This window comes from Martes martes (assembly GCF_963455335.1).
Source record: "Martes martes genome assembly, chromosome: 10".
Taxonomy (NCBI): Eukaryota; Metazoa; Chordata; class Mammalia; order Carnivora; family Mustelidae; genus Martes; species Martes martes.
Genome location: NC_137898.1, coordinates 63,426,150 through 63,453,678, shown reverse-complemented (window position 1 = coordinate 63,453,678; position 27,529 = coordinate 63,426,150). Strand labels below are relative to the sequence as shown.

The 27,529-nt window shown below is 39.4% G+C and overlaps 1 protein-coding gene across 5 annotated transcripts; it reads left to right on the top strand.

Annotated features, from left to right (window-relative positions):
* Positions 1 to 298: 298 nt before the first annotated feature.
* ALG8 (ALG8 alpha-1,3-glucosyltransferase) lies at positions 299 to 25,436 on the top strand. Of its 5 annotated transcripts, none has more exons than XM_080816679.1 (13): positions 299 to 441; positions 4,043 to 4,121; positions 9,306 to 9,499; positions 11,336 to 11,445; positions 12,570 to 12,637; positions 15,630 to 15,756; positions 16,225 to 16,328; positions 17,134 to 17,254; positions 19,499 to 19,638; positions 21,097 to 21,236; positions 22,545 to 22,642; positions 22,981 to 23,053; positions 24,808 to 25,436. In XM_080816679.1, exons 1-13 carry the CDS (start codon positions 347 to 349, stop codon positions 25,037 to 25,039), a joined length of 1,581 nt encoding a protein of 526 aa, XP_080672805.1. In that variant the 5' UTR covers positions 299 to 346; the 3' UTR covers positions 25,040 to 25,436. The 5 variants fall into 5 exon arrangements, with proteins under 5 accessions (XP_080672805.1, XP_080672807.1, XP_080672804.1 ...); XM_080816681.1 differs by having other exon boundaries at positions 317 to 441; positions 19,540 to 19,638; positions 21,131 to 21,236; XM_080816678.1 differs by having other exon boundaries at positions 317 to 441; positions 24,547 to 25,436.
* The last annotated feature ends 2,093 nt before the right edge of the window (positions 25,437 to 27,529 follow it).

The following is a 27,529-nucleotide window of genomic DNA, read 5'->3' as shown; positions in this document are numbered from 1 at the left end:
GCCCAGGTACCAACGCCAGGTTCTGCCAAGCAAAATGCAGGAAACGCCAGAGCAGACACCCAGCAAATACTTAAAAGGAAATATAAAGTAGCTACCGAAACTTAACTCGTCGCCCTGAGACCCACGCAGACGCAGTCATACCCTGCGGAGCCCAAGTGAGAGGCCGGGCGGTAAGTAAAAGGACTGTGAGCACGAAATTTAAACTCCAGAGCTCAGGAGTCCCGCGGGCGGAGTGACTGCGCGCATGCGCGCAGCGGCCCTGGAGCCCTCCCTCAGACGGCCTTCCCCGCATGCGCGGGAGCCCGGATGCGGATCCCCTTGGTTGAAAGCGCGCGGCGTTGAAGTAATGGCTGCTGTCGGAATTGCGACTGGTGGTGGAAATTGGTTTTCGGCTTTGGCGCTCGGGGTGACTCTCCTCAAATGCCTTCTCATCCCCACCTAGTAAGGGACGCGCACCGCGGTTGGTCAAAGCGGGAATGAGAAGCGTGGATGCCCGTGGGTGGGAGGAGGAAAGGAAACTTAGAAGTCATATGGACGCTGCTCTGCTTCCCCCGCCGCCGATTGATTGTTACTTGACCTGAGAACTTGATCACAGCCCTGGATGGCTGGTTTCAGGCTTGGCGCAGTCTTGACTTAAGTGTTTCTAAGCCCTGGGCCCTCATCCTTAGCGCGCAGATTCAGAACACCCACCTCCACCATTCATTTAACGGTATTTATCAGTTGCCTGCTGGCTAGGCACTAAGTCTTGGAGGTGCAGTGGTGAGAAAGACACTTCCCGTTCTTGCCCTCGATAGAATTCGTGGGGGCAAATAGACAAAAACGATAGTTTAAGTGTGTGATAGGATCTGTAAAGGAAATAGAGTGACTACGGGCCAAGGCTTTACTCTTTCAGGAAGTGGGTGTTTAAGTTAAAATTTGAAAGATGAAAGAGAATAATGTAGAAATGTAGAAAGCAATGTAGAAAGCAGTCCAGGCATAGGAGAGAGTAAGTGTGAAGGCCCCGTCGTGGGAAAGAACTCAGAGCATTCTGGGAACAGAGAGTGGCCACTGTGGCTGAAGAGCGTTATGGGAGGAGGAGGCTGGCACAGGATGAGGTGGGTAGTAGCCAGATCACACAAGTTTAGACTATTTGAAAAATGGAGGGGCAAGTCTCACAAAGCACGGAAACCAGTAAGGAAGCAACGACCAAGTAATGTGTATACTGTGGGTATTCAATAGTTATTAATATTAGCATCCACCATCTGTTCATTCTTCCTAACTCTTATGCAGTGATTTTTTTCCCTTCATTCCTTTTCTCCTTTCCCTCTAGGTCTCCCTACCCCTTACCAGTTTAGGTTTTGGTTTACTGGTTCAAGTACTGGTTCAAGTTTGGTTTACTGGTTCAAGTTTTGGTTCAAGTTCTTGGTGATATCCTGTTGGCTATGGAAGGAAGAACTGTATGTATAGAGTGTACATTCATACTGATGGGTATATGAAATTACACAAGCAATGAAGTGTGTATAGGTTTAGCAAAATGACTTACAGAGACTTAGAAAAAGAAGGAGTTAAGTAAATAAGAAACATCTTTCCATTGTAAAAGCAAATCGGAAAAATCTTTCTACAATATAAGAAATTTCTTTCAAATCAGAGTGAAAGGGAATTTTTTTTAAACTGTAAATCTGTACATTTAAAGTTACATGTTTTAGTGACTTGCTTTAGTTACTTAAACCTGGAGATATGTCTTCAGGGTTGTTAGTCCAAGATTAAGGATGTATGTAGTTGTAGTTAATTCTCTGCTTCTCAAATTGTAAAACCCAGGCATGTGAGAGGGAAGCTACAGGATAAATGTAAATATAGTCAACAAAGTGTTTGTAAACTGCTTTTTACATACCAGGTACTGTGGCTAGGCACTACAGGGGAGGGCAAAATGGATATGATCACTAACCCTGTAAAGGGTGTGGTTTTGTAGGATAATAGTTCCAGAAACAAATCAATGCAAATATGTAATTACATAACTACACTTGTATTAAAAGCATTACAAAGGAAAAGAATGGGATTCTATCAGAGGACTAAAAACTAGGAGGACTTCACTTTAGATTGGGTGTCAGGGAAAGTCTCTGAGGAATTGACATATAGTTGAAGGCCTGAAGACAAGCCCAGTACATATCTTTTGGTAAACATAGGTAAATGCATTTCTGTTGAGTACTGTGTATGCTTAGACATGGAATTCCTAAGTCATGAGATCAATTTTGAATTATGATTTAGAAGATTCCGTGGGAAATTAAGGTGACATTGTCAGCAGGAATTTGGGGGTGTCTATCTCTAGAACTCAGGAAAGAGATCAAGCTTGTATTGTGATGTGGGAGTTATCATTATACAGTTGATAATGGACACAATAAGTGTGAATAGGATTGTCCAGAACAGAATAAGTTGCATAAGAAGAGATCAAGAACTGAACCTAGGGGAACATGAGCGTTTACTTGATAAATGTTAGAGTGGAAAGCCATGAAAGAGACATAGAAGCGGTTGGTTAGGAAAATCAGGAGAATTGTCACTGGAAAGGTTGTATAAAACATTGGGAAGTGTTCATCGAGAGTTAACTCAGCAAGAATGTGTTGAGCCCATCCATGTATCAGGAGCTATTCGAGACGCGGAAGGGAAGTACAGAGTGGACAAATGGGAAAAAATTATTCTGAAGAGGGGAAAAGGGTACAGAATATGCCACCCCAAAATAAGTCTCTGGCTTCAGGATTATTTGGGGCTGATTATTTGGAGAAATGGCAGGCACAGGAGAAGCTCTGGTGGCAGAGTAGGAGTTACTCTTTTGTGAGGAAAATTTACATTAGAAAAGGGGCCTGTATTGGGAAGAGAGCTGTTACCAGAGATCCCTTTTTCACCTGTCGGACTCATCTGCTGGCAGGGCACCAAACATCCTCTTCTGGCTTCCAGTGAATTGCCTTCCTCCCATTTGAAGGCTCAGGGCCCCTATCTCTTTCCTCAGCTCAGGGTCATGTATAAGCCTCAATCATTTGGCTGCCTTCTAAGTCTCCTATCTTTCTTATATCTATTTTTGGAGCTTCCATACATATGTGTTATTAAAATTGGCTTTTTTCTTCCTGTTATTCTGTCTTATGTCAGTTTCATTCTTAGGCCAGCCTCAGAATTTAGAAGGGTAGAAGAGAACATGTTTCTTCCCTTGCAAGGGAGATGCTTGACTCTATTTGTATATAGTGAGGAATTTGGAGACATGGGAAAGGCAGGGCAGGGGCCTTTTCCCATCTTCTCTGTTTGATGAACTCCACTTATCCTTGAGGATCTAGCTGGTGTGTGAAACATTTTCCAGACAATGAATTTTGTTAGAATCCTTTGTGAACAAAAGTAAGTCACCTCTGAACAATAGCCAGAGGACCTCCCTTATGAAAAAGTATGGGTCAGCCCTTTAGATAACTCCAAGAACCTTTCTTTTCACTTACATATAGATCCCCAGCTTTTGCAGAAGGAAGTCTGGCCTTCAGATAAGTGAGCTATTTCAGGATTATATAATGCCTGTTTGTGTTTTTATAGGATCATAAGCTATGACTATATAGGAGTATTGGTTCACTTAAAAGCATAATTTTAGGGGCACCTGGGTGGCTCAGTGGGTTAAAGCCTCTGCCTTCGGCTCGGGTCATGATCTCAGGGTCCTGGGATCGAGCCCCGCATCGGGCTCTCTGCTCCACAGAGAGCCTGCTTCCTCCTTTCTCTCTGCCTGCTTCTCTGCCTACTTGTGATCTCTGTCAAATAAATAAATAAAAATATAAAAAATAAATAAAAAATAAAAATAAAAAAAATAAAAGCATAATTTTAGAAATGTGAAATCGAGGGGTACCTGGGTAGCTCAGTCAGTTGAGCATCTAGCTCTTGATCTCAGCTGGAGTCTTGATTTCAGGGTTGGGAGTTTAAGCCCCAAGTTGGCTAGGTGTGGAGCCTACTGTAAAAAAAAAAAAAAAAAAAAAAAGAAGGAAACTTGAAATTAATAAATGTGACAAAAATCTCATTTCACTCATCTGATTGTTTTGAGTAGCCATTCCACAGATTTTGAAGTACACCGAAACTGGCTTGCTATCACTCACAGTTTACCTGTATCACAGTGGTATTATGAGGTAAGTTTTAATTTTCACTTTTTTTTTGGTGGCTTATCTTTTATGATGATGTGTAGTATTATATAAGTATTACTGATATTAAAACAGTTTTCAAAAAGAAGTGTGTGTGATTACAGGTCTAATTAATCTTCATAAAGATTGTGCTTTTTCCTCTGCCCTGTCCTCTGGCACTCAGGGAATCCCTTTACTTCAAAGTGAGTTTCCCAGACTATAAATTGGGAATTTTAATATTTGCCACACCCTTTTTGAAAGAATTTGGGATTGAGAAGGAAGGAAAATTGGATTCTGGACCTGTCTGTGCCACAGCATAGAAAATATATTTCATTTCTCTGAGCTTTAGTTTCTCATCTGGCACATAAGGATTTGGAATGAATTATTTCTAAGGTCCTGTCTGTCCCCAGTATTTAGTGATTTATGAGAAAAGGAATAATCAAATGTAATTTGGAGGCTTCTGGTAATATACAAAGCATTCTCTTCTATTATTTATTTTTAAAACTATGTATTTTCATTTCTGGTATGAATTACTAAGTTGCATATGATATTTCATGAAAAACAGACCTCACTTCAGAAGTGTCTTGATCAAAAACAGCACTCTTCTGTAGGGAGATTTTTTTTGTTTGTTTGTTTGTTTTTTAAAGATTTTATTTATTTATTTGACAGACAGATCACAAGTAGGCAGGGAGGCAGGCAGAGAGAGAAGGGAGGAAGCAGGCTCCCTGCTGAGCAGAGAGCCCAATGCGGGGCTCGATCCCAGGATGCTGGGATCATGACCTGAGCCGAAGGCAGCGGCTTTAACCCGCTGAGCCACCCAGGTGCCCCTAGGGAGATGTTTTTTAAGACAATCTGAAGTTTTCTGTGACTTCGTTCTTGCTTTTTGGGGGTTTTTTGGTCAGATCAGAAAAGTCCTTAATAGATTAAGAACAATTGACCTAAGGGATCAAGTTCCTTCTCACATAATAACACTACAAGTATTTGGTAGGAATATTAAGGATCTGTAAGTATTACTTTAAAGCAAAATATTTGAAGTATTTCAGTCTTTATGTATGCAGACCAATTAAGAAGACATTATATGTGACATAGTGGTCAAGAGCTTGGGCTGTGGTTCCAGACTGCTCTGTGTGACTTGCAGCTCTGCCACATAATGTCCATGCTGGGTGACCATGGGCACACCGCTTGACCTCTCAAAGCCTCAACATCCCTGCCTGTTAATGATAATAAGTACTAGAGTGAAGTAAATATAATGCTTATAATACTTAGCACAGTCTTGGAACAGAAGAGCTCAGTAAACATTAAGTGTTGTTAATAATTAGCCCTGTTTGGGGCACCTGGGTGGCTCAGTGGGTTAAGCCTCTGCCTTCGGCTCAGGTCATGGTCTCATGTTCCTGGGATCAAGCCCCGAATCGGGCTCTCTGCTCAGCGGGGAACCTGCTTCCCCCTCTCTCTCTGCCTGCCTCTCTGCCTGCTTGTGATCCCTCTCTCTCTGTCAAATAAATAAATAAAATCTTAAAAAAAAAATTAGCTCTATTCATATAATGACCCTTGGACTATAAATGAGAAGGCAGCCCCTATCTCCCCTTTCTCTCTGACCATTCCCTCTTTGTTTCCTTTGCTAACTCTTCCTCACCTGCACACCCTTTCAAAAGCTGGTACTCTCTAGGGTTCTCTTCGTGGTCCTTGTTCTTTTAATTCTGTAAGTCTTTCTGGGTGTTCTCTCTCCTTTACTTCTATAACTTTCACCACTATGTCTTATCTTAGGACTCCTAAAACTGTATTTAGGCCAGAACTATCGTCTTTATCAGTTTATTTTAGGTAAAAGAGACTTACGTAAAAGATACTCTTGGGGCACCTGGCTGGCTCAGTCACTAGAGTGTGCAACTCTTGATCTCAGGGTTGTGAGTTCAAGCCTCACTCACATTGGGCGCATAGAGCTTACAAAAAAAATAAATAAATAAGATATTCTAGTAATGGTATGCTTATTTATTCTTCCTGCTCTCAAAAATAACAACGAAAGCCAACAGGAGCAAAACTCAGTTGTGGGCAAGGCTTGATTCTCTGTGAAAAGAAGCTCACAGTAGGAGATAAGGCTGGAGAGGTACATGTGGTCAGGTCTGGAAGGGTCTCTGCTATACTAAGGAGAGTGAACATGTGAGCAGCAGACTGCTTAACTGTGACTTCCAACCTGCCTTTCTGCTCTGGCTTCAGCTTAAATTGATTGGTCCACTGACTGGGAAAGACACCAAAAAGACGCATAATAAATATTTATGGAATGAACACAGTTGTTTTGAATCTTCATATGAAGAGGTTGGATGTTTCTATATTTGAAGATACAGCTCTTGAAGAGAGCAAGATAGAGTCCCTCGTGTACAGCAGTGTGGTAAGCAGCCAAGGGCGTTGCAGCTAAGACCATATCGTGAAGAGCCAACACAGGCTGAGGACAGCCAGAACTGATAACCAGTAGAACCAGAAGACGCCTGCAAAGACCCAAGACTGATAAGACTCCTTTAAAAAGGGAGGACTTTTGCAGCAAACCATCAGACTCATCAGACACTGACCTTTTTTTCACCGCATTCAATGTCTGGAGAGTCACAATTTGCTGCAAAAGCCCTCCCTTTTTAAACGAGTCTTATCAGTCTTGGGTCTTTGCAGGCGTCTTCTGGTTCTGCTGGTTATCAGTTCTGGCTGCCATCAGCCTGTGCTGGCTTCGTGCTATCTGGTCTTAGTTGCAATGCCCTTGGCCGCTTAGCACACTGCTGTACATGAGTCAGTGCTTGACATGAGTGACTCCATCTTGCTCTCTACAGCTCTGTTGTAGTAGCTTACTGAACTCGTGGATTTGGATTCAGGAGATACAGATTTGAGTTCCACCTTCACCAGATATTAGTTAAGTGATGGAACTGTTCACTTAGGAGAATATGACAGCTAATAGATTCACTGAATTCCAAAAAGCTATTTAAGAAAATGGCCCCAGATAGAAATCCTTGAGGTCAAGAGAACCTTCGGGGCTAGATTTGGAAAGTTTTTGTGTGGGGAATGGGGACAGTATATAGAGAGCCTCTGAGTGGTGTGGGATTGAGAATAGTAAAAAAAGGACAGGGACACTTTGTTTTGGAAAAATGACCATCTCCCAGGCAGCACGTGTCCTTCCCAATTTTTTTCAACACCTCCTGGTCCTCATTTTATTTAAAGTAATAAACGTGTCAATAAGATAAATTAGGAACGAACCTTTTACAGTTCCTATAGAGTAAATGGCTCTTTAAATGTAGAGTGAACTCTGTCTGACATAGAAACTATAGCTGGGCACTGCTGATGTTAATAAAGTCCAAGTTGATGTTGACCTTCTTAGAATTACCTGGAGCAGTAATTTCTAAACTTGTTTCTTAAGTATCTTTATCCTAGCAAAAAAGCATTTTACTACTCAATGTGAGTTTATTTATAAGTTATAAAAGTACTGCTTTATTAATACACTGTAAAAAATAGGCACTAAAAAGAATGAGATTAAACGATAGAATTTTCTAATTTTTCTATTTACAGTTTAATAGCTCATCTCGTTTACAGTCCACATTAGAAACTTGGGATTAGGGAAGGAACTTCTCATGAGTGAGAGCTTAATGAGTAGGTTCGTAGCTTGAGTGCCCTAGACCAAGAGCCTCTGGGTTTGCCTCTTCTGAAGCTTCTACATTTTTATACCTGCAGGGGGAGTAGTTAGGCTACTTATATGGACCTAAAGTTGTCATTTATCCTTACCACAGACAAAGAGCTTTATTTAAAGAAATAAATAAACTACTAAAATAAATAAAACTCAGAGGTGAGTCTCTCTCACCTCATTTTATACCACAGAACAACTCTAAACAGTAGTCTCTGTGGGTACCCAATTAGTGCCCAGTGAACATTCAGTGCAATTCCAGGAGAGGAGTTTCCCATTGAAAAGAGCAACAAGTGCAGAGTAGGGAGATGATTATGGTCTGAGCTCTTGGAGGTGCAAGGTCCAGGTTTAGTTTTAGGGACATCCTATGGTGATAGTAATAATTTTTAAAATGATAGTAAATAATATTTATTGATACTGAGCTTGTATCTGGCTCAGTGTTATATAAGTAGTATTTTATATGTGTATGTGAAACTTAATGCTATAACCCATGAGGTACATACTACCATCCCTGTTGTTCGGATGAAGAAACTGAGACTTAAAGAAATCTAGAAAATATAGTATCTGAAATTATATACTTCATTTTCTTGTACTCTGTATTTCACATGCTGTGCATTTTTGTCTGCTCATTAGTGACTGCTCATCCACTTAACTAATGATTATTTAATACTTAATATATCAGGCACTCACTAAATATTCAGAATACAGAAATGGCAAAGAATGGCATTTGCTGTCTTAACCTCAGTATGTTGTAACCTACTGGAACAAAAGATAAATAGCATTTGTGTTGTATTTTGTTTTTTAACTGTATTTCATATGTATTATGTCAGTTAGCCCTATTTTACAAATAGGGAAAATAAGTCTGAGACCGAACTTGAACCCAAGCTAGTGAATCATTTGTTATGCCATAGCTCCCTTTTTATATTTAGATGAGGAGCATCATATCACAACCAAGTTTATTCTTAAAATTTCATAATTTCCTTTCAAGTATAGTTGATTCTACTTAAGGAAATTGAAGACCGTATTAAATAACTTAGGAAGCTGGGACGCCTGGATGGCTCAGTTGGTTAAGTGGCTGCCTTCTGCTCAGGGCATGATCTCAGGGTCCTGGGATCAAGTACTGCATTGGGCTCCTTGCTCAGTGGGGAACTTGCTTCTCCCACTCCCTCTCCCTGCCACTGTGCCTGCTTGTGCTCTTTCTCTCTTTCTCCGTCAAATAAATAAATAAAATCTTAAAAAAAAAAAACTTAGGAAGCACGTTTGGTTTCTGTCAGTCTTACATAGGAATTATTCTGTTAATTTAGGTCATTTTTTTAAGTTTATTTTTTTATAGTAATCTCTACATCACACGTGCGGCTCAAACTCACAACCCCATAATCAAGAGTCACACACTCTTCCAACTGAGCCAGGCAGGTCATATTTTATATGCAATTTCATTTCATATCTTTCTTAAAGACTAGAGAACTAGATTTTCAATCTTTACACACATTTCATTTATTCAGTTGTTTTAGGATATGTTCTCTCTTCAATTTTCACCACAGGAAACTTCAGAGTGGACCTTGGATTACCCGCCTTTTTTTGCATGGTTCGAGTATGCCCTGTCACATGTTGCCAAGTATTTTGATCAAGAGATGCTGAATGTCCATAATCTGAATTACTCCAGCTCAAGGACCTTGCTTTTCCAGAGATTTTCTGTCATCTTTACAGATGTACTCTTTGTGTATGCCGTCCACGAGTAAGTCTGAAAATGTCATTTTGTGTGAACGGTTTTGAGAACATGATATAGTATTAAGTAGTATTAACTGGTTCCTCATTTGGGGGGAATGAAGTTCATATGATAGCGAATGCTTGAACAGTCCCAAACTCTGTGTTTTAAACTATACAGTGAGTAATCACAGTAAACAGTCTAGCTGAGTCTTCTGGAAGGAAATGTGAGATAAGGTGGAGTTACAAGGCAGAGGCGGAACAGGAGATTGTGAACATTGTGAAAAGTAGTCCCAAGTAGAGTTCCATAACCATTTCTCCTTCCTAGAATGGTTCCGTATGCTTTTCTTTCCTTTCCTTTCCAAATGCCCCCAGAGGCTTCTGTGACCTACCCTATTGTTTAGGATACACACACATACATGTAGCACACACACACTCGTGTACACACATGCATTGTGCTGACCACACTAACTGTGTCCCTTCAGTGAACCTTGTCACAAATGGATCATTTCTCTTTGTGAAGCCCTGAACCCTTGCCCCATTCTGGAAGAGTCCCTTGGGAATGTTTTAATCCCTGATCATTATCATGGAGTTTTTCCTGTTTGACACCTTAACTTTCAGTCTGTTTATCACCTAGCAAGAGTTGAAAGGGAATTCGATTTGTGGTGTAGTCCTTTAAACTCAAAACCTTTGAATTCAAGCTTCCAGGGAAAGTGTATATATAGGCAGAAAGAGGAGGAGTAGAATTAGTTTCCATCTGCAATGTAGAGGGAGCTGTTAAGTAAGATATAAATTGTTGAGATCTTTGTACCAATTCCTAGAACCAGGCACCAAGTATAGATAGTCATTTACTTAATATTTTTAATTACCCTATAAGGTTGCTATCTCTGTTGATGAGGAAACAGACTCCATGGAGGAAAAGCAGGTCACCTTTTGTTAACCCCCTTTAATTACATCTTTATTGTCTGTTTGTGGTTTTTTTTGGCTTAGAATTCTGTTTTTAGGATTTGCCAATATTCAAATGAAAATACATTTTAAAAAATCTTTGTACAGGATTATATATGTGTCAGTTTTGAAAAACAGAAATGTACACGTATACATAACATAAAAATGACCCATACTTCTCCATTTACAGCTATCACTTTTAGCATTTTAGTGTCTATTATTTCAGCCTCTCTTCTGTGTCTGAATATAATTTTATAAAGTAAAAACAGTATCAAAATTTTTTGTCATCTGCTATTGTTATTTAATAATAGATCTTGTCCTTTAAATTTTTTTAAATTTTTAAAGTTTTTTTAAAAACAATTTTTAATACATTGTTTTTAAAATTATTTGGACAATCAGGAGCTATAAGTTCATGGCTCTATTTTTAATTTGACTGCTATATATATAATATTATATTATAAATATATAAATATTTAATATTTATTATATAAATATATAAATATACATATTTAGAGTGCTAGATCATCTTGGTCTGCATTTTTTTTAGTACAGTTGACACACAATGTTATGTTGTTATATTAGTCTTAGGTATGGTCTGAATTTTTTACTCAAGGACTGAAGTAGTGTATGCCCTCTCAGTTTTCAAAATCCTTTTGGGTTTATAGTGGTTGTTTTTTAATTTTTCTTTTTATTAAATGAAGACTTTGTTTCCAGTCAGCATAGCTGAGAAAGACATGGAACTGGCCCTGAGGTCTTTGCTTCTGCTGTCACCTTTTTAAGCAGTCAAGAAGAGCATGGACAGTTTATCAGGAACAGCTAGTAAAATGTATCTGAGTGTATCATAGCGTATTTTGTAATAGTATTGTGATGTTCTAATGAAGATGAAAGGTGTTTATGCTTCCTTCCTGCTGTTTCAATGTAGGTGTTGTAAATGCATTGATGGGAAAAAAGCAGGTAAAGAACTTACAGAGAAGCCAAAGTTTATCCTATCAGTGTTACTGCTGTGGAACTTCGGGTTGCTAATTGTGGACCGTATCCTTGACATTTTCTGTGCTATTCCCTTACTTATTCTGATACATACCAAGTATAAGATTAATTATTTCTACAATGATGATTCTGAAATATGAGCTGCTTTTGAAAATGGATGTGGGATGGGTCGTTGGGTTCCCCAAACTATGGTTTCTGTGGGTTCTCCAATTATACTAGATTCTGATATTTAGAGCACTTAGTCTCTGAAAAGTTCATGATGTTCAAGAACCAGTTAAACCACCAGTAAGTAAACCAATATACTGGGATTTGTTGACTGTCTTTAGATTAATATGTTTATCTTAAATAGTTTTATAACACATTATTCTAAATACCTTCTCTAGGAAAGGGCCTCCCTCAGTGTTGCATATGGGAACAGACAGGCCTTTCTGCCATTTTGGCTTACCACATATTAACAGGCAAAGTTCTTAAATCCAGAAGGTTTGAATGAAACTAAAATCTTAATGATAGAAGCCTGATGTTTTATAATTTTCATAAAGGTAGCCACATGTGAGGAAAACACCCAGACTTTGGTTCAAGTCTGACCTGGACTCAGCTCTTAGCTAAGGCATCACAGTAGCTTTAGGCCATATGTGCGTTAATGGCTCCGAGCTCTACCTTCCTCAGGGGCTCATTGGGAGGCTTACTGTGTAAGACTGAGTATAGGTACTCTAACCAAGGGCCTGCCACATGCTAGCAGCCTTCAGTGGCTTTTAGGCCCTTACTTTCTCATCCCTAATCCTAAAAAACAAAACCAAAAAACTTGCCCCGTCGCTGCTGGGTCTTTAAGGTAGAAAAAACATTGGAAATTAATTAATTAATTAAAAAAAAAAAAGAAGAAGAAGAAGGAGGAAAAAAAAAAAACATTGGAAAGTTTCCTGGTTTTCTTCTTAAATGTAAATTTCTTTATGCCCTATATAGTCTTTGACACTATATACATGTTAATTAGAGTTTGTCTGTGATTTGACTCTGTTCATGAGAAACACATTTATGAGAAGTCCAAACTGGGAGGAATATTTTTGTTTTTAGTTTGCCCATTAGGAAAGCATTTGCATTTTTATACTCAGTCTGCTGACCCAGTTCAATTTGAATTTGGTATCCTCGGTTATCTTTCCTTAACCTAAGCTCAGATATTCATTTCCAGTACAATGGTTTTTTATTTGGATTAATGCTACTCTCTGTTGCACGATTATTTCAGGTAAAGGCAAAATAGGCTGATGAGATTTTTGCTCCTTAGGTCTGACTTTGAGCTTATAAAGGCAACAGTATAATGGGTGATGGACAGACTTATTTGACCAGTTGCTTTGAATTGCCAAGCGCTATAGACACTTGTCATTACCAAGCTGTAGACACTTTCATTGAGTGTTTCGCAAATCCCATCTCCTCTCTTGATAACTTTCGTCCTCTTACACGTAGACTCTAAAAACTTGTTACAGGGTGGCAGTCCTGAAATAAACTTGAGATGCTATGTTTGGTTGGAATTATTTATCTAGGAATGAAATCTTCAGTTTTTACAATATGATCACTGATGGTGGGGTTTCACCATTAGATGTAGGCTAGCATCGTGTAACAGAAAGTATGAGATTTGGAATCAGAAGACTTGAGTTGAAATCCTGACTGACCCTAATAAACTGTATGACTCACACAGGGCTCACACAAATGCTTTGGCTGCTTTGGGTTAGGTACATTATATATATCTTACTGAGTAAACCTCACAACTATTCTGTGAAGTTATTGTAATTATTACCCTCCCCTTTGTAGAGGAAGAAATCAGAAGTTCGGATTTCTGGTCCACCCTTCCATACTGTGAATCAGAATCCTTAGCCATCAGGGATTCGGACTCTATAGGGAATTTTGATTCACAGTCAGGTTTGGGAACCATTAACCCAAAGCAAGTCATTTAACCCCCTCAGCCTCAGTTTTTGCATCCATAAAATGAAATGTACCCCCTTGTTATATTGTTATTTGTAAAACGGGGCTCCCTACTGGGGCACCTAGGTGGCTCAGTTGGTTCAGCATCCAACTCTTGATCTCAACTCAGGTCTTGATCGCAGGGTTGCATTCAAGCCCCACATTGGGCTCCACACTAGATGCAGAGCCTACTTAAAATGGGGCTTCCTACCTCATGGGGACTTTGGAAAGATCAAATTTGATAATCTGTTTTAAAGTTCTTTGTCAACTATTAATGTCTGGATACGTTTTTTTCTTTTAACCATAAAAAGCTACACAGTACGTAGAACATCATTGGCTTTCAGTGATTGTTGAGCGAATAAAGTTTAGCTATAGAACCAGCTAGACCTTCTCTGAATCTTACATAACTGATAAAATGGGTGATGAGAGATCCGAAAGCCCCCCATTCTCTTTCTTTATCATTCCTCACTCATCTGTTCTAGACCACACCCAATGAGAGAGTGAGAGAAGGAACCTGGCCTTCCATGGTCCCTTTTGCAGTCTCCTTGTTGAACCACAGCAACATTATCTCATTTGATCCCCAGATTCCTGTGAGGTAGGTAGAAAGCAGATTTATTTAGTTATAGTCAACCTGGGATTTTTTTATTTGTTTTAAATCAGACTACCTTTAGTTTGTTAGGGTCAAGTACTGTACTTGATATCTTCAGCCTGACAGTTCTATACATCACCTGATCTGTAACAGCAGATTGAAATGCTTCTTTGGTAACATAACATCGTATGTTTTCTTTCGTACTCTCCTTCCCAGCTTCTCTCTGGAAATCAAGTCCATCTTTTGTAAAACTCTAAGGGGGGGACTGAATTCTCAGGGCTTTAGATAAGGGGAATTTGTAATGTGTTGTCATGATGTGTCCTGTACCTCAGCATCAAGCTTAGTATTGGATGAATAGTTGTTGCAGTAACGAACTGGCTCAGTATAAAAACTAACTGGGATCACTTGCCTGTTTTCACCTTATATTGCATGTAGAATATTTGCCTGAATTTTAAAAACTTTTTATTGTAGCAAATTTAAATCATATACAAAAGTAGGGAAAATAGTAGGGTGATCTGCACACATACACATACGCAGGATTATTTTGAAACACATCCCAGACGCAGTATTTCGTTCATTAGGTAGTTCAGAATATATATTTTAAAATGTGTATTTTTTGTTGGTATATCTTATATTTTTAATGGATCTTTAAATTAAAGATTTTATTTATTTATTTGACAGACAGCGATCACAAGTAGGCAGAGAGGCAGGCAGAGAGAGGAAGGGAAGCAGGCCTGCCGAGCAGAGAGCCCGATGCGGGGCTCGATCCCAGGACCCTGGGATCATGACCTGAGCCAAAGGCAGAGGCTTTAACCCACTGAGCTACCCAGGCACCCCTAAATTATCATATTTTTATTGAGACTAGTTGACAGTGTTACATTAGTTTCAGGTGCACAGCATAGTGATTCAGCAACTCTGTACCTTAGGGAATTCTTACCACAAGAATACCACCGCAGCTCCCATCTGTCACCATACGTTATTACCACACCACTGGCTATATTCTCTATATTTTAGAGAATATTCTTTATCTTTTATTACTGTGACTTACACATTTTTTTAATTTTAAGCATTTTTTAAATTTAAATTCAGTCAATTAGCATATAATATATTGTTGGTTTCAGAGGTACAGGCCTATGGTTCATCAGTCTTGTATGATACCCAGTGCTCATTATATCACATGCCCTCCTTAATGTCCATCACCCAGTTAACCCATCCCTCCAACACCCTCCCCTCCAGTCATCCTCAGTTTGTATCCTATGATTAAGAGTCTCTTATGGTAGTTGGGTTTTTTGTTGTTTTATGGGTTTTTTTAAGATTTTATTTATTGGCCAGAGAGAGAGAAACAGCAGAGAGGGAACACAGCAGGGGGGAGTGGGAGAGGGAGAAGCAGGCTTCCCGCTAAGGGTACCTGAAGCAGGGCTCGATCACAGAACTCTGGGATCATGACCTGAGCAGAAGGCAGACACTTAACCATATTGTACACCTGAAACTAATATAACACTGCATGTTAACTAGAATTAAAATTAAAACTTTAAAATAAAAGGCTAAAAATCCAGCATTGGTACATTCAGATTTCACCAGTTTTTCTACTAATGTTCTTTTTCTGTTTCAGGATCCAACCAGGATACTATATTACTACATTTAGTTTACCCTGAATTTTAAAGTGATATTTACCTTTTAAATCTCCTAGAAAAGGCATATGGAAGGAGCATTTCTCTTTGCTGTTCTTCTACACTTCAAGCACATCTACCTCTACGTAGCACCAGCTTATGGTATATACCTGCTACGGTCTTACTGTTTCACTGCAAATAAACCAGGCAAGTTTCAGTGATAATAGCAAAACCTTTATTTTATTTTTTATTGGCTTGGTAATTTGCTTCATGAGAGGGTTTTATGAGGCACAACAGATACCTTGTGACTGTTGTTTTGTTTTGTTTTAAGATTTATTTATTTAACAGAGCAGGAGAGCACAAGTAGGGAGAGTGTCAGAGAGAGAGGGAGAGGCAGACTCCCCACTGAGCAGGGAGCCCAATGCCAGGCTGGATCCCAGGAACCCAGAATCACCACCTGAGCTGGAGGCAGACACTTAACCAACTGAGCCACCCAGGCATGCCAGAGATACCTCTCAATTACTGATCCTACAAAGCCTTTACCCATTCTGACTTTTCTGTGCTCTTGCCACATCGTAAAGATTGGTATACTATCAGGGGATACTCCTAGTTTTAGCACATTATTAAGTTATGGTGGTCCGTGCTCCTAGTAATGGTAATGTTGCTTTCCTGTAGATGGGTCTGTCCGGTGGAACAGTTTCAGCTTTGTCCGTCTTACTTCCCTGGGACTGATTGTTTTCCTAGTTTCCGCTCTTTCATTGGGTCCTTTCCTAGCCTTGGTAAGTCTTTTTTTTCTTTTTTTTAATAGAGTAGTATGTGTTTTGTTGTTGCTGCTTTGTTGTTTAGAAAAAAATAATAAAACCAAGAATGTATAAAATAAACAAAACTACTTTTTTCTTACTCTTCTCTGCTATGATTCCCCAAAGATAGGATGGTATTCTTTCCAACATTTTTGTTCATAATCAGATATGCATGTGTATATTTATATGTTGAAGTATATGTCTTCCACATAGACACACACACTCAGAATCAATAATCATCATTCAGATTTCCGATTTGCTCATTTCCCTACTTGCTGTAATTTATTTGTAACCCCCAAATCAGTACTCATAGTGTTTTTACATTCACTGACAGCAAACATTCAAAGTGCCTAAAATATTACACATGTTCAACAGATATTTTTTAAAATTGCTCCCTTCTTCCCATACCCTGAATTCCACTAATTAATTTTAATTCCTGATAAAACTGAAAAGCAACATATCCTTTCTAAAATCTTCCTTGGGGTCACCCTCTTGTCAGTAGACTTGGATAAGCTGCACACTGTCCTCTTCTGCACCTCGTAAATTCTTTCCTTATGATGCTTCTCTCATAACAGCAGTGGATTGGTATTCAGAATATCTTGTCCCCCGTCAACAGATGAGGTTAGATAAGAGGAGGTTCTGACAACTGCTCAGGATCACATAACTACTTGAAGGAACAAAGACTGGAACTCAGACTTAACTTTCCACTCACCATGTCACATAGTTCCCTAGTTCTCTTTTTGAGTCGGAGAAGATTGGTCACTGTTGAATCTTTTTTCTACAGAACCAGCTGCCTCAAGTCTTGTCCCGACTCTTCCCTTTCAAGAGGGGCCTCTGCCATGTGTATTGGGCTCCAAACTTCTGGGCTTTGTACAATGCTTTGGACAAAGTGCTCTCCGTCATCGGTATAGTAGCAAGCCTTGTTACATAGACAATGAATTTGGAAAGGACGAGTCACACTGAGAAATGGAAAACACTGCTGTGTGTTTGGAATATGGCTGAAGTGTTTGTTCTGTAGCTGTGCGTTCCAGGTTTCAGAATGAACAGGGGAGCAGCTCTAAGAAATAAGGCTTCAGGGCAGTAGACAGACTATGCTCCTTACAAAAGCTGTTTGTGGCTATGACCTTGTTGATCCTTTCCTTGGGAAAAAAATAAAGACATTTTTAAAGGTAGACATTTTTTAAAGGTGATTTTTGCCTTAAGTAAGATGTTATTCAGCAGTTAATCCCACTTTTAAACTTAACATGTGCAGAAGGAAAGAAGAATGTATAAGTTGTGACTCTGGGTATTAAACCAGTAAGGAAAATGATAGCCATGCCGAGATGAGAAGAAATGAGAAACCTAAGCTAGCCTTTTAAGTTTGGATTGTGATAAAAACAAAACAAACGATTTAATCTTGAGATGGTTCTGCTGAAAATAATTCATTCTGGAATAATCCGCAGTAGTTTGTGAATATAGCCTAGCTATATAGGGAAATGGTACGATCAAGAGAAAGGTCAGCAAACTTTGTCTCTAATGGGCCAGATAGTAAATAGTTCAGGCTTTGCAGACCACATAAAGTGTTTTTGTTTGTTTGTTTTACAACCTTGGAAAATATAAAAACTTCATAGCTTCGGGGCTGGTACAAAAGTAAGTCACATGCTGGAGATTTGACCCTTAGGCTAGACTTTGTCAACCCCTCCTCTAGTCTGATGAGTTGTTTGGAAGCCCACTGGCATAAATTACTGGCTGTGTGGCATTGTTCAAGTCAATGAGAAATGACTGTCCGCATGCACCATGTTGTAAGAAACACACAATAATAAGGAAATGCTACATTGTTCATAGTAGGGGGCTTTGGAGCCAGACAGACCTGGGTTTAATTCTACAGCTTATCACTTGTGTGACTGTGGACCAGTTACACATCTCTCTGTGCCTTAGGGGCCTGAAAATAATGGCTGCAAAACTCTGCACATGATAACTGCCATTACTGTTTTTGGTACATACTTGTACCAAATCCATAATACGGGATTATCCCTCACCCACTGTGAATCCAGCCTTGATGTACATGGATCCTTACAAGAATTTCTTAACATTTATATTTCAGAAACCTTAAACAACCAGCACAGTATGAGATTCAAGGGTCACTTTCCTTGTCTGAGTCAGGAAACTATGCTGTATGTTATCTTTTTTATCTGTTTCCTCAAAGATGTCTTAACCTGGAAAGTCAGTGGCAGGGAGATAGTTACTAGCTTTAGGAGAATCATCAGACTGAAGGGAAAAGGAAAGACATTAATGAATACAAAATATTTTGGTAGTCTACACCTTTCCACATTTCAGTGATTTTCAGTGGTATTAGACAGGGACATGCAGGTGCTCAGACTGTCTGTCCTATTAGCTTGTTTGGGATGGGGTTTGCATCATCATCCTCAGAGTTATTTCATTTAACAAGTATTCCTTGAACCCCTGTGTGCTGGGGATAGAAATAGATTAATCATCATTTCTGCCTTTATGAAACCCAGTACAGTGGAGGAAATGAGCACATAACCAGATACAGTGCAGTGGGGTCAACACCATTTAGAGATGTGTAGAAGGTCCACATGTGTATCTCTAGCCCACAGGAAAATCAGCTCTACTTTTTTATTTAAAAGCTTTCTCGGATGAGGGAGTGAATTAGGAGTTAACTTTGCAAATTGAGTAGGCCGTTCTGAGCAAAAGGGACAAGTGTGGAGAATCCTATGTCGGTTGTGGCCACGCCACATTTAATGAAGCAGAGATGAAGCTGGAGAGGTAGGAGGGAGCTAGATCGTGGAAGGCATTCTCTGCCATGCTTGGGAATATGGACTTTGAAGGATTCCAAGCTGGCATGCGACATGGTCAGACCTGCATTTTAAAAGCCTGCTCATTTTAGAGGTGAGAGTAGATTGCTAGTCATGCTGCCTGCCAGCAAAGTTCCTTTTAAGCTGCACAAATTCCCTATTCTAATACACACAGCTGCTTTGCTTGTGTCATTGCAAAACCAGAGCCATTTTAGGTAGAATAGTACAGAATTGAGTTAAAATGTCTTGACCTTGAAGTAGCAATAAGATTTAGTAGCTTTTTTTTTTTCAAGGAGTTGGTTGGTGAAATATTGTACACTATCGATAAAAATAAAGTATCTGTGTATTCCGTAGGTTTGAAATTGAAACTTCTTGATCCCAACAAAATTCCTAAGGCCTCAATGACAAGTGGTTTGGTTCAGCAATTCCAACACACAGTCCTTCCTTCAGTGACTCCCTTGGCCACCCTTGTCTGCACTCTGATGGCCATACTGGTAAGAATTCACCCACAGTACACCCACATTTCTTGAGTTTTCTGTGCTTTTCTTTTGTGTGGCTGGTTAATTTCAGCTTCCAAGTTTTTCCAGCTGTAGGACAGATACTGTGGCTGTGATGCTGTTGCAGATTAAGACATTTCATAACAATTCTTAGAGTAACAGAACACCTTAAGGAAAGATTACCAGTAAAACCTCCATGAGAAAGATCCCTCACTATGGCTGTCAGGTCATCGGTCCACCCTCAGATGAGGAAAAAAGAAAAGCCCAGGGAGAAGGGAGCGAGGACTGCACTGTGGATAAAGAGGTTTTGGGTTTCTGATGTTTTCATTGTGACCAGCTAGTCAAAAATCGGAAGTTGTCTGGACTGCAGGGATATTTTTGTCTTGATGATAACCGTGAGTTAAGAGAATCAACAATAGCTGTTTGAGCATCAGACATTGAATCTAACGTGAGCCAGATGCTGTTAGAAGCTTCCTTCATAGATGTTTTCATGATAGCTTAGCGATCACGATGCTCTCAATTTCATGATATAATTTTGGTGGCATTCAATATAAATAACTCAATCCTACCTATAATTACACTCAGCTTTAATTTTGGTTTCTAAATGATCAAAACCAGCAAGATACCTGACCCCAGTTAATTAAATGGCAGTACTGGTTGGTAATTAAGCTTTGCTGGCCTGCTTGTTCCTATATTCTAAGGTAAAAGCTTTTTTTAAAACCTCAGCCTCATAAGCTGCATGTGGAAGGCCATAGTTTTCTTGTGTTTGTTTTTTTTTTTTTTAGTTTAGTTTTTTTTTTTTTTTTAAGATTTTATGTACCCATTTGACACAGAGAGAGAGAGAGAGGGAGAGCACTCACACAAGGATGGGGAGTGGCAGGCAGAGGGAGAGGGAGACGTAGGCTTCCTGCCAAGCAAGGAGCTCAGTGCAAGGCTTTATCCCAGGACCCTGTGATCATGACTTGAGCTGAATGCAGACACTTAACCGACTGAGCCACCCAGCCGCCCCCATAGTTTTGTTATAAATTATACTCTAGCCCACAGAGCTAGGTATGTCTTTATTAATGTGGCAAAATCTAATTTATTATTAACCCCAAAATGTTTATGAACTTTTGTAGTTTGACCTAATAGGTTCAGTGGCTACTAATTAACTAATTCTGAAGATGTAACAAGGGGTTTACTGGATATCCTAGAACTTAATTTTATTTTATTAATTCTGAACAGAATTACTTTAATGACTTAAATATGTATTTCCAAAAGCGTTTTTTTCAAGTACTTTTTTTATAACTTTTGTTGCAGTGTTCACAAAGTAATGAATTATCCCAGTTTAATGGAGAATAAATAGCCTAAGATCTACAGTTTTTCAGAAATGATATAAATTGTATTCATCTGAAGACTTTCTGTAAAGCCTATTTTGAATGATATTGAAGTTTTATCTTTGCCTGTTGTTTCTAGCCCTCTGTTTTCTGTCTTTGGTTTAAACCTCAAGGGCCTAGAGGCTTTCTCCGATGTCTAATTCTTTGTGCCTTGAGCTCCTTCCTCTTTGGGTGGCACGTCCACGAAAAAGCCATACTCCTCGCAGTTCTCCCAATGAGGTAAGCAGATAATTCAGTCATCTGGCATTTCTGGCAGATTTCCCAGGGATCCTATTGTTTTCTGTTTGATCTGTCCCTTTTTGACATGTCCTGTGGGATAGGCAAAGGCAAAGATGTACGGGAACAGATTTATACTAGGACAGGACAAGGATGCTTAACTTGGGATCCCTGGACCTGTGAAATTGCACGTACCATTTCTGCATTTTTTTGTTAAGAGATACTATAGTGATTAAGAACCCGGATACTGGGCTGTTAGATCTGGATATTGAACGGCAGCATAGCATAGAAAAGCGTGGGCTTTGGTGTCATCACATCTGTGAAAATAAGGTTCCACAGTTTCTTGGTAAGTGTTGTTAGTCAAAGTCAGTATCGAGGCTATTATGGAATGAAATCTAACGTTTGTATAGCACTTCGCATTTTGCAGAACTTTTCTTGGGGGTGCTTTTTGAAGGGGGGTATTTTGTGGGGGCTTTTTTGTATTTTTTTCTTTTGAGCCTCACAACAACCTGTAAGGTAATTAGGGTAAGTGGATATCATTCTGTCTTAACATCTACAGAAACTGGAGCCCAGAGAGTTTAAGTGACTTACCTAAAGCCACATAGCTAGCAAGTAGCACAGTTAGGACTTAAACCTGATGTTATAATGCCAATTCCTACGATCTTTTCACTGTACCATGCTTTAAAAAAAATTCAATGCAATAGTGTCCATTTTGTATGAAACTAAAACCTGATAGATAGATGGTAATATAATTAGCCTTTTTTTCTTGAGATTTCTCTCAAATCCTATGAGAAATCATTTAAGCTCTGAAGGAACCTTAAGCAAATTTGTCACATCAGTACATGGCTTGTCTGGATTCATTCACCAATGTGGAGTTTCCAAATTAAGAAATAGGGCAAAACTGCTAATGTCTTTGGTTAGAATTCATACTAAGCACCATCAGGCACAGGGCACCACCCCATAGAAGAGCTATAGGGTTAGAAACTGCTAAGTCCTCTTTCCCTGGCTACCACCACTAGGCAGCTCCCAATCCCACAACATCCCTTTCTCTGGAGAAGGCAATTACTCAGGGAAGCAAGACTCTTTATGAATACGCCCCAGTTCACTGTGGTACATTCTTCATAAATATTCCCACTACATTAGTATTCTCAATTGAACTGGACCTATAGCAAAGATCAGTGTGTTATCTTATGCTTAAGTCAGTTCTAGAAATAATGATAGATGCAACTTGTTCTTAGTTTATTCAGGCTATCTGTAAGTGCCCAAATTTCAGTTGTTTTAAGGAATTATTGTAAGAATTCTTATTTTTAGCCTTCTGTCTGTGGGAAAAGCAGGAGATGCTTCAATTTTTCTGATTCTGAGCACAACAGGACATTATTCCCTCTTCCCTCTGCTCTTCACTGCACCAGGTAAACAGCTTTTTTTTTTTTCTTTTTTAGAGAGAGAGATTTAGAGATTTGATTGCCATGCCCTTTTCATCAGGGCCTGAAGATCAATACTATCTGAGTTAAACAACTTTAAAATCTCTTGGAAGGAGTGAACTCATCCATTGTCTTAAATAAAACCTCTAATTTGTCCCTAATCCTCAGTATCTTTAGATATCACAAAAATGCACAATTAAACTCAAAAACCTTAGCTAGCACTATGTAGCTGTGGTCAGTGTGCTTATTATATTGCCTTATGTATCACGAATCATTTTCTTCTCAACTGAATTACCGTCTGTATTTTTTCTTTATTCTTTTAACAGAACTTCCCATTAAAATCTTACTCATGTTACTATTTACCATCTATAGTATTTCCTCGCTGAAGACTCTATTCAGGTAATCCAAAAAAGTACATTTAAAATTATGTTTGCTCTTGTGAAATGTTTCCTCTTAAATGGTCAGCTAAGCCTTTTAAAAATATTTTTTAAGTTGTAAAAATAATAGAACAGCATTACAAAAAATTGGCCAATTTTTTTTTTTAGGGAGAAATTACCCATAATCCTATCACTCTGACATGACAACATAGTTCATGTCTTTATTTTAAGGTATATTTGAGGAGGGATTACCTAGCTGAAATTAAAACGTTACAGGAAAACTAAAAATTGGAATGTAGGGGCACCTGGGTGGCTCAGTGGGTTGAACCTCTGCCTTCGGCTCAGGTCATGATCTCAGGGTCCTGGGATCAAGCCCCGCATCGGGCTCTCTGCTCAGCAGGGTGCCTGCTTCCTCCTCTCTCTGCCTGCCTCTCTGCCTACTTGTGATCTCTGTCAAATAAATAAATAAAATCTTTGAAAAAAATAAAAATAAAAATTGGAATGTAAAATATGCATTATGAGTAAAACCACATAAATATAGATGCATAAAGCTAAAATACATGTAAAAATTCTTGTTATAGAATTATGGGTAGAATTCTTTTCTTTTAAACTTAATATAACATTATCTGTATAATTTTTTTTATTATGTTATGTTAGTCACCATATAGTACATCATTAGTTTTTGATGTAGTGTTCCATGATTCATTGTTTGCTTATGACACCAAGTGCTCCATGCAATCTGTGCCTTCCTTCGGGAGGGGGATGGGGGAATGGGTGAACCCGGTGTATATATTTTTTTTAAGATATAATTTATTATTTGAAAGAGAGCGTTCATGAGCAGGGAGAGGGGCAGAAGAAGAGGGAGAGAATCTCAAGCAGACTCCCTGCTGAGTGCAGAGCCTGACATGGGCTCAATCTCACAACCCTGAGATCATGACCTGAGCTGAAACCAAGGCTTAACCAACTGAGCCTTCCAGGTGTCCCTGTATAATTTTTTAAAGCTTCCCTATGATTCATATCTGATTGTGTCCATGAACCTCATATACTTAATTACATTAAAACCCAGTTATAACCATATGACCCAGCAACTGGACTCTTAGGTACATACCCAAAAGAACTGGAAATAGGGACACAGATCTTTGTATACCAATGTTCATTGCAGCATTATCTACAGGAGCAGACAGAGATTGTATGAACTATCTAGAATAGGCAAATTCCCAGAGACAAAAAGTAAATTAGAGGCTACAGAGTAGGGGTGGGGGAGGAGGAATGGACAGTGATTATTGATTAATATTTCCAGAGATTCTGTTGGGGTGACAATATTTTGAAAGTGGCTAGTGGTTATGGTAGCACCATTGTCAATCTACTTAATGGTACTGAAGTATATACTTAAAAATGGTTAAATAGCAAATTGTATGTGATTGTATGAAAACAAAAACATTTTACAAACCATCCATTTATACTGTTGACCATATTCTGACTCCAGTATCCCAGCAGCTGCCTTTCCTCTTCCAGGTGCACAGCTGATTCCCTCAACCGCTTCCGCCAGGTGATGGTGTAGGTGGCTGGTGATTGGCTGCATTTGGACTGTTGAGATAATGCAGTGCAATATCATTATCAATTTTTTCTAAATGTGAAATTTAATGCATTCTTTGGATTCTGGCTTTGACTATTCTGCACATCAGGACAGTGCAAGTGGGACGCTTTAACTGAGAAATATTTGCTACACCAGAGTGACGCATTTAAATTCAGGCCTTTCTCTCCTTTTCCCTTCAGAAAAGAAAAGCCTCTTTTTAATTGGATGGAAACTTTCTACCTCCTCGGCCTGGGGCCTCTAGAAGTCTTCTGTGAGTTCGTATTCCCTTTCACCTCCTGGAAGCTGAAGTACCCCTTTATCCCTTTGTTACTGACCTCAGTGTATTGTGCAGTGGGCATCACATATGCTTGGTTCAAACTGTATGTTTCAGTATTGACTGACCCTCCTGTCGGCAAGACAAAGAAACAATGAATAAAGGAACTGGTTGGATGTATTCCAAACAGTTATTTCATGGGAAATTAATCAGAACTTGAAGAAAGTTGCTGGTGGCATGAACCATTCATTTCAGTTGTTCTGTTTGGAGGACCATTCTTCTAAACTTGGCCTTGCTCAGCCTAGCAACCTGATTGTCACCATGGTGAAAGCCATTTGTCCTCCAAAAGCAATGAAACACATTTGAAATGAATCTCGCCTTGCCCTATAAAATTGTCTGAGATCATCGGACTGCTGTGCTCGCTCAAGGCATGCAAGGAGTCTACCAACAGCGTGATTATTTGTACCCTGTGAGGACCAGGTCAGGCTATAAAGCGTAATTAGAATCATGTGCTAAGGGAAGTGTAAATAAAATGCCATTTTGTATTTCTGAACCAAAAAGGTGTGGGATCATTACCGGCTCCTACACTTTGCTGTTGGCATGTGTGCAAGCAGATGATGTACTGTCCCCATTCTATACACCTTGTTCCAGGAGTTTTGGGGTTTTTTGTTGTTGTTGGAATTATACAATGACAGTACTCAGAGAGCTGGGGAGAATATTTAATGAACTGGTTTGGCCTGTCAGCAGAGGCTATAAACCACATCTACACTTGCACTGAGTTAAGGACATCTTGTCCAGTTTGTTCATTCTAACAACAAGCTCTGTGGTTTTGATAAGGCTGCCACTTCTTAAACTTTCCTCATGTGAACAAACTTAAGTGGTCTTTGCAGCCTGGCCTTCCATTAGAGGACTTCATACACACTTTTTACCCAGGACCCCAGTCTGCCTAATACCTGCTGCAGGTTCAAATTCAGCCATTTATCTACCCAACACCAGGACCTTTCCCCCACTTTATTTACCCATTATCCCCTAAGAAGCTCAGAGTCCAAGGCCAATGGCAGCCTGGGATGCTAATCCAGCTATATACTATCCCTTAAATTCACTTGACTCTAGAGACTTCCCTTGAGTCTCATTGCAGAGATAAAAATAGGGCATTTGCCAAAGGGAGAGAGAAGCATAGCCCCTCTGGCCTACTTCCCTCACCACAGTCCCCCTCACACTTTAGGCTCCAACTGTCCTAACAACTGAAAATTGCCAGAGTGCCATGCTATTTTGTACCTCTGCTTTTTTCACTCGTTCTCCTTCTGTGCACTCGCTCTCTCTCAGCTGACTTCTACCCTGTCATCTGATTGTACATACTTCTTCAAGATCAAACATAACCACTACCATATCTATTAACAGACTGTTAGTACAGTGTAGTGATTAAGAGTAGGAGCCCTGGAGTCATACAGCCTGATTGAAAACCTTGCCTCCATCATTTTCTGTCTGTAGCCAAGTTGTTTAGCCATCCTTTGCCTCTATGTCCTTGTCTCTAAAATGAACACCCAAAAAATCAGAACCCTGCCTGACACAGGAATGTTCAATAAATATCACCTGTTATTTTTATGAATACTTTCCTCTCCTGTCTCTCCCCCATCCTCCAGAATTGAGTACCCTCACCATGGGCGCTCCCATGCTGGGGAGTCTCCTTCTACCATTAACCTGTTTACCTGTTCCCCTGGAGCCACTGGCATTTTGAAAGCAGAAATCACACTTGCCCTAATAGCCCGTTTTTGGCACAGTTGAATGAATGAAGCACACAACACGGGCCATGATTAAAATCCAAGTATTTACTAATACTAATATTAACACAAGACTCAGTGTAGTTCACATCTTGGCCAATTGGTGTGCAAGCCAAAAACAAAACAAAACAAAACAATTAGAAGTTAGATTTGGACACATCTCCACAAGGCCAAATTTAACTGTACTTTGTAGGTGGTTCTGTGAAGTCAGAACTGGAAGAGCTTATCTGGTGCAGAGATTTCCAGAATGTTCTGCAGAGCCTGGGATGTTCTTGAGAGTTGCCTGAGAGGCTCTGGGCTCTGTCCCATCTTCTACCAAAGCAAATATGCTTTGATCTATTTCATATATTGGGCTTCACATAAATTTTTGTTTGACCAAAAAGTTCAAAGTCCAAATACATTCCCTTTAAATACATTCCCTCTTACATTATCAGGTCAGGAGGGAAATGGCTCCAGAGATAGCAGTAGCTTGTTGGTGCCAACATAGACTAGAACCCAGACTTCCTGCCTACAGCCCATGAGTCCCAAGTATGATACATTATATTCATGTATGTAGATTTTGTGAGATGTGGCTGATTTTCAAAAACAAATTCCTAGGTTTCAGCAGTTGCTAAATAAACCAAAGTGCTGCTTCAGAATGTTCTGAAATCTAGAATTAAGCTATGTCAAGAACAAGCTAAGGTTACTATCAAAATTTAAATAAGATATATAAATAACTCATTTTTTACCTGCTCTTTATATGCAGTGTGCCAACATTTAACAAGATAAAAGAAAAGAAAGGTGGGAGGGACTTGGTATTCTTGGTCACAGTGTCTTTTCCCCGAGCAGAAAGGTAGAGCCAGAACTGGAAGGGAGCAAAGGAGAGAT

What these genes read in the sequence shown, in the direction of transcription:
- ALG8 (XM_080816679.1), top strand. Translation starts at nt 347, where the DNA reads ATGGCTGCTGTCGGAATTGCGACTGGTGGTGGAAATTGGTTTTCGGCT. An exon ending in CGGGTTGCTAATTGTGGACC is followed by an intron (nt 11,446 to 12,569) that starts GTATCCTTGACA and finishes ACCTAAGCTCAG; the next exon opens with ATATTCATTTCCAGTACAAT. An exon ending in TCGCTGAAGACTCTATTCAG is followed by an intron (nt 23,054 to 24,807) that starts GTAATCCAAAAA and finishes TTTTCCCTTCAG; the next exon opens with AAAAGAAAAGCCTCTTTTTA.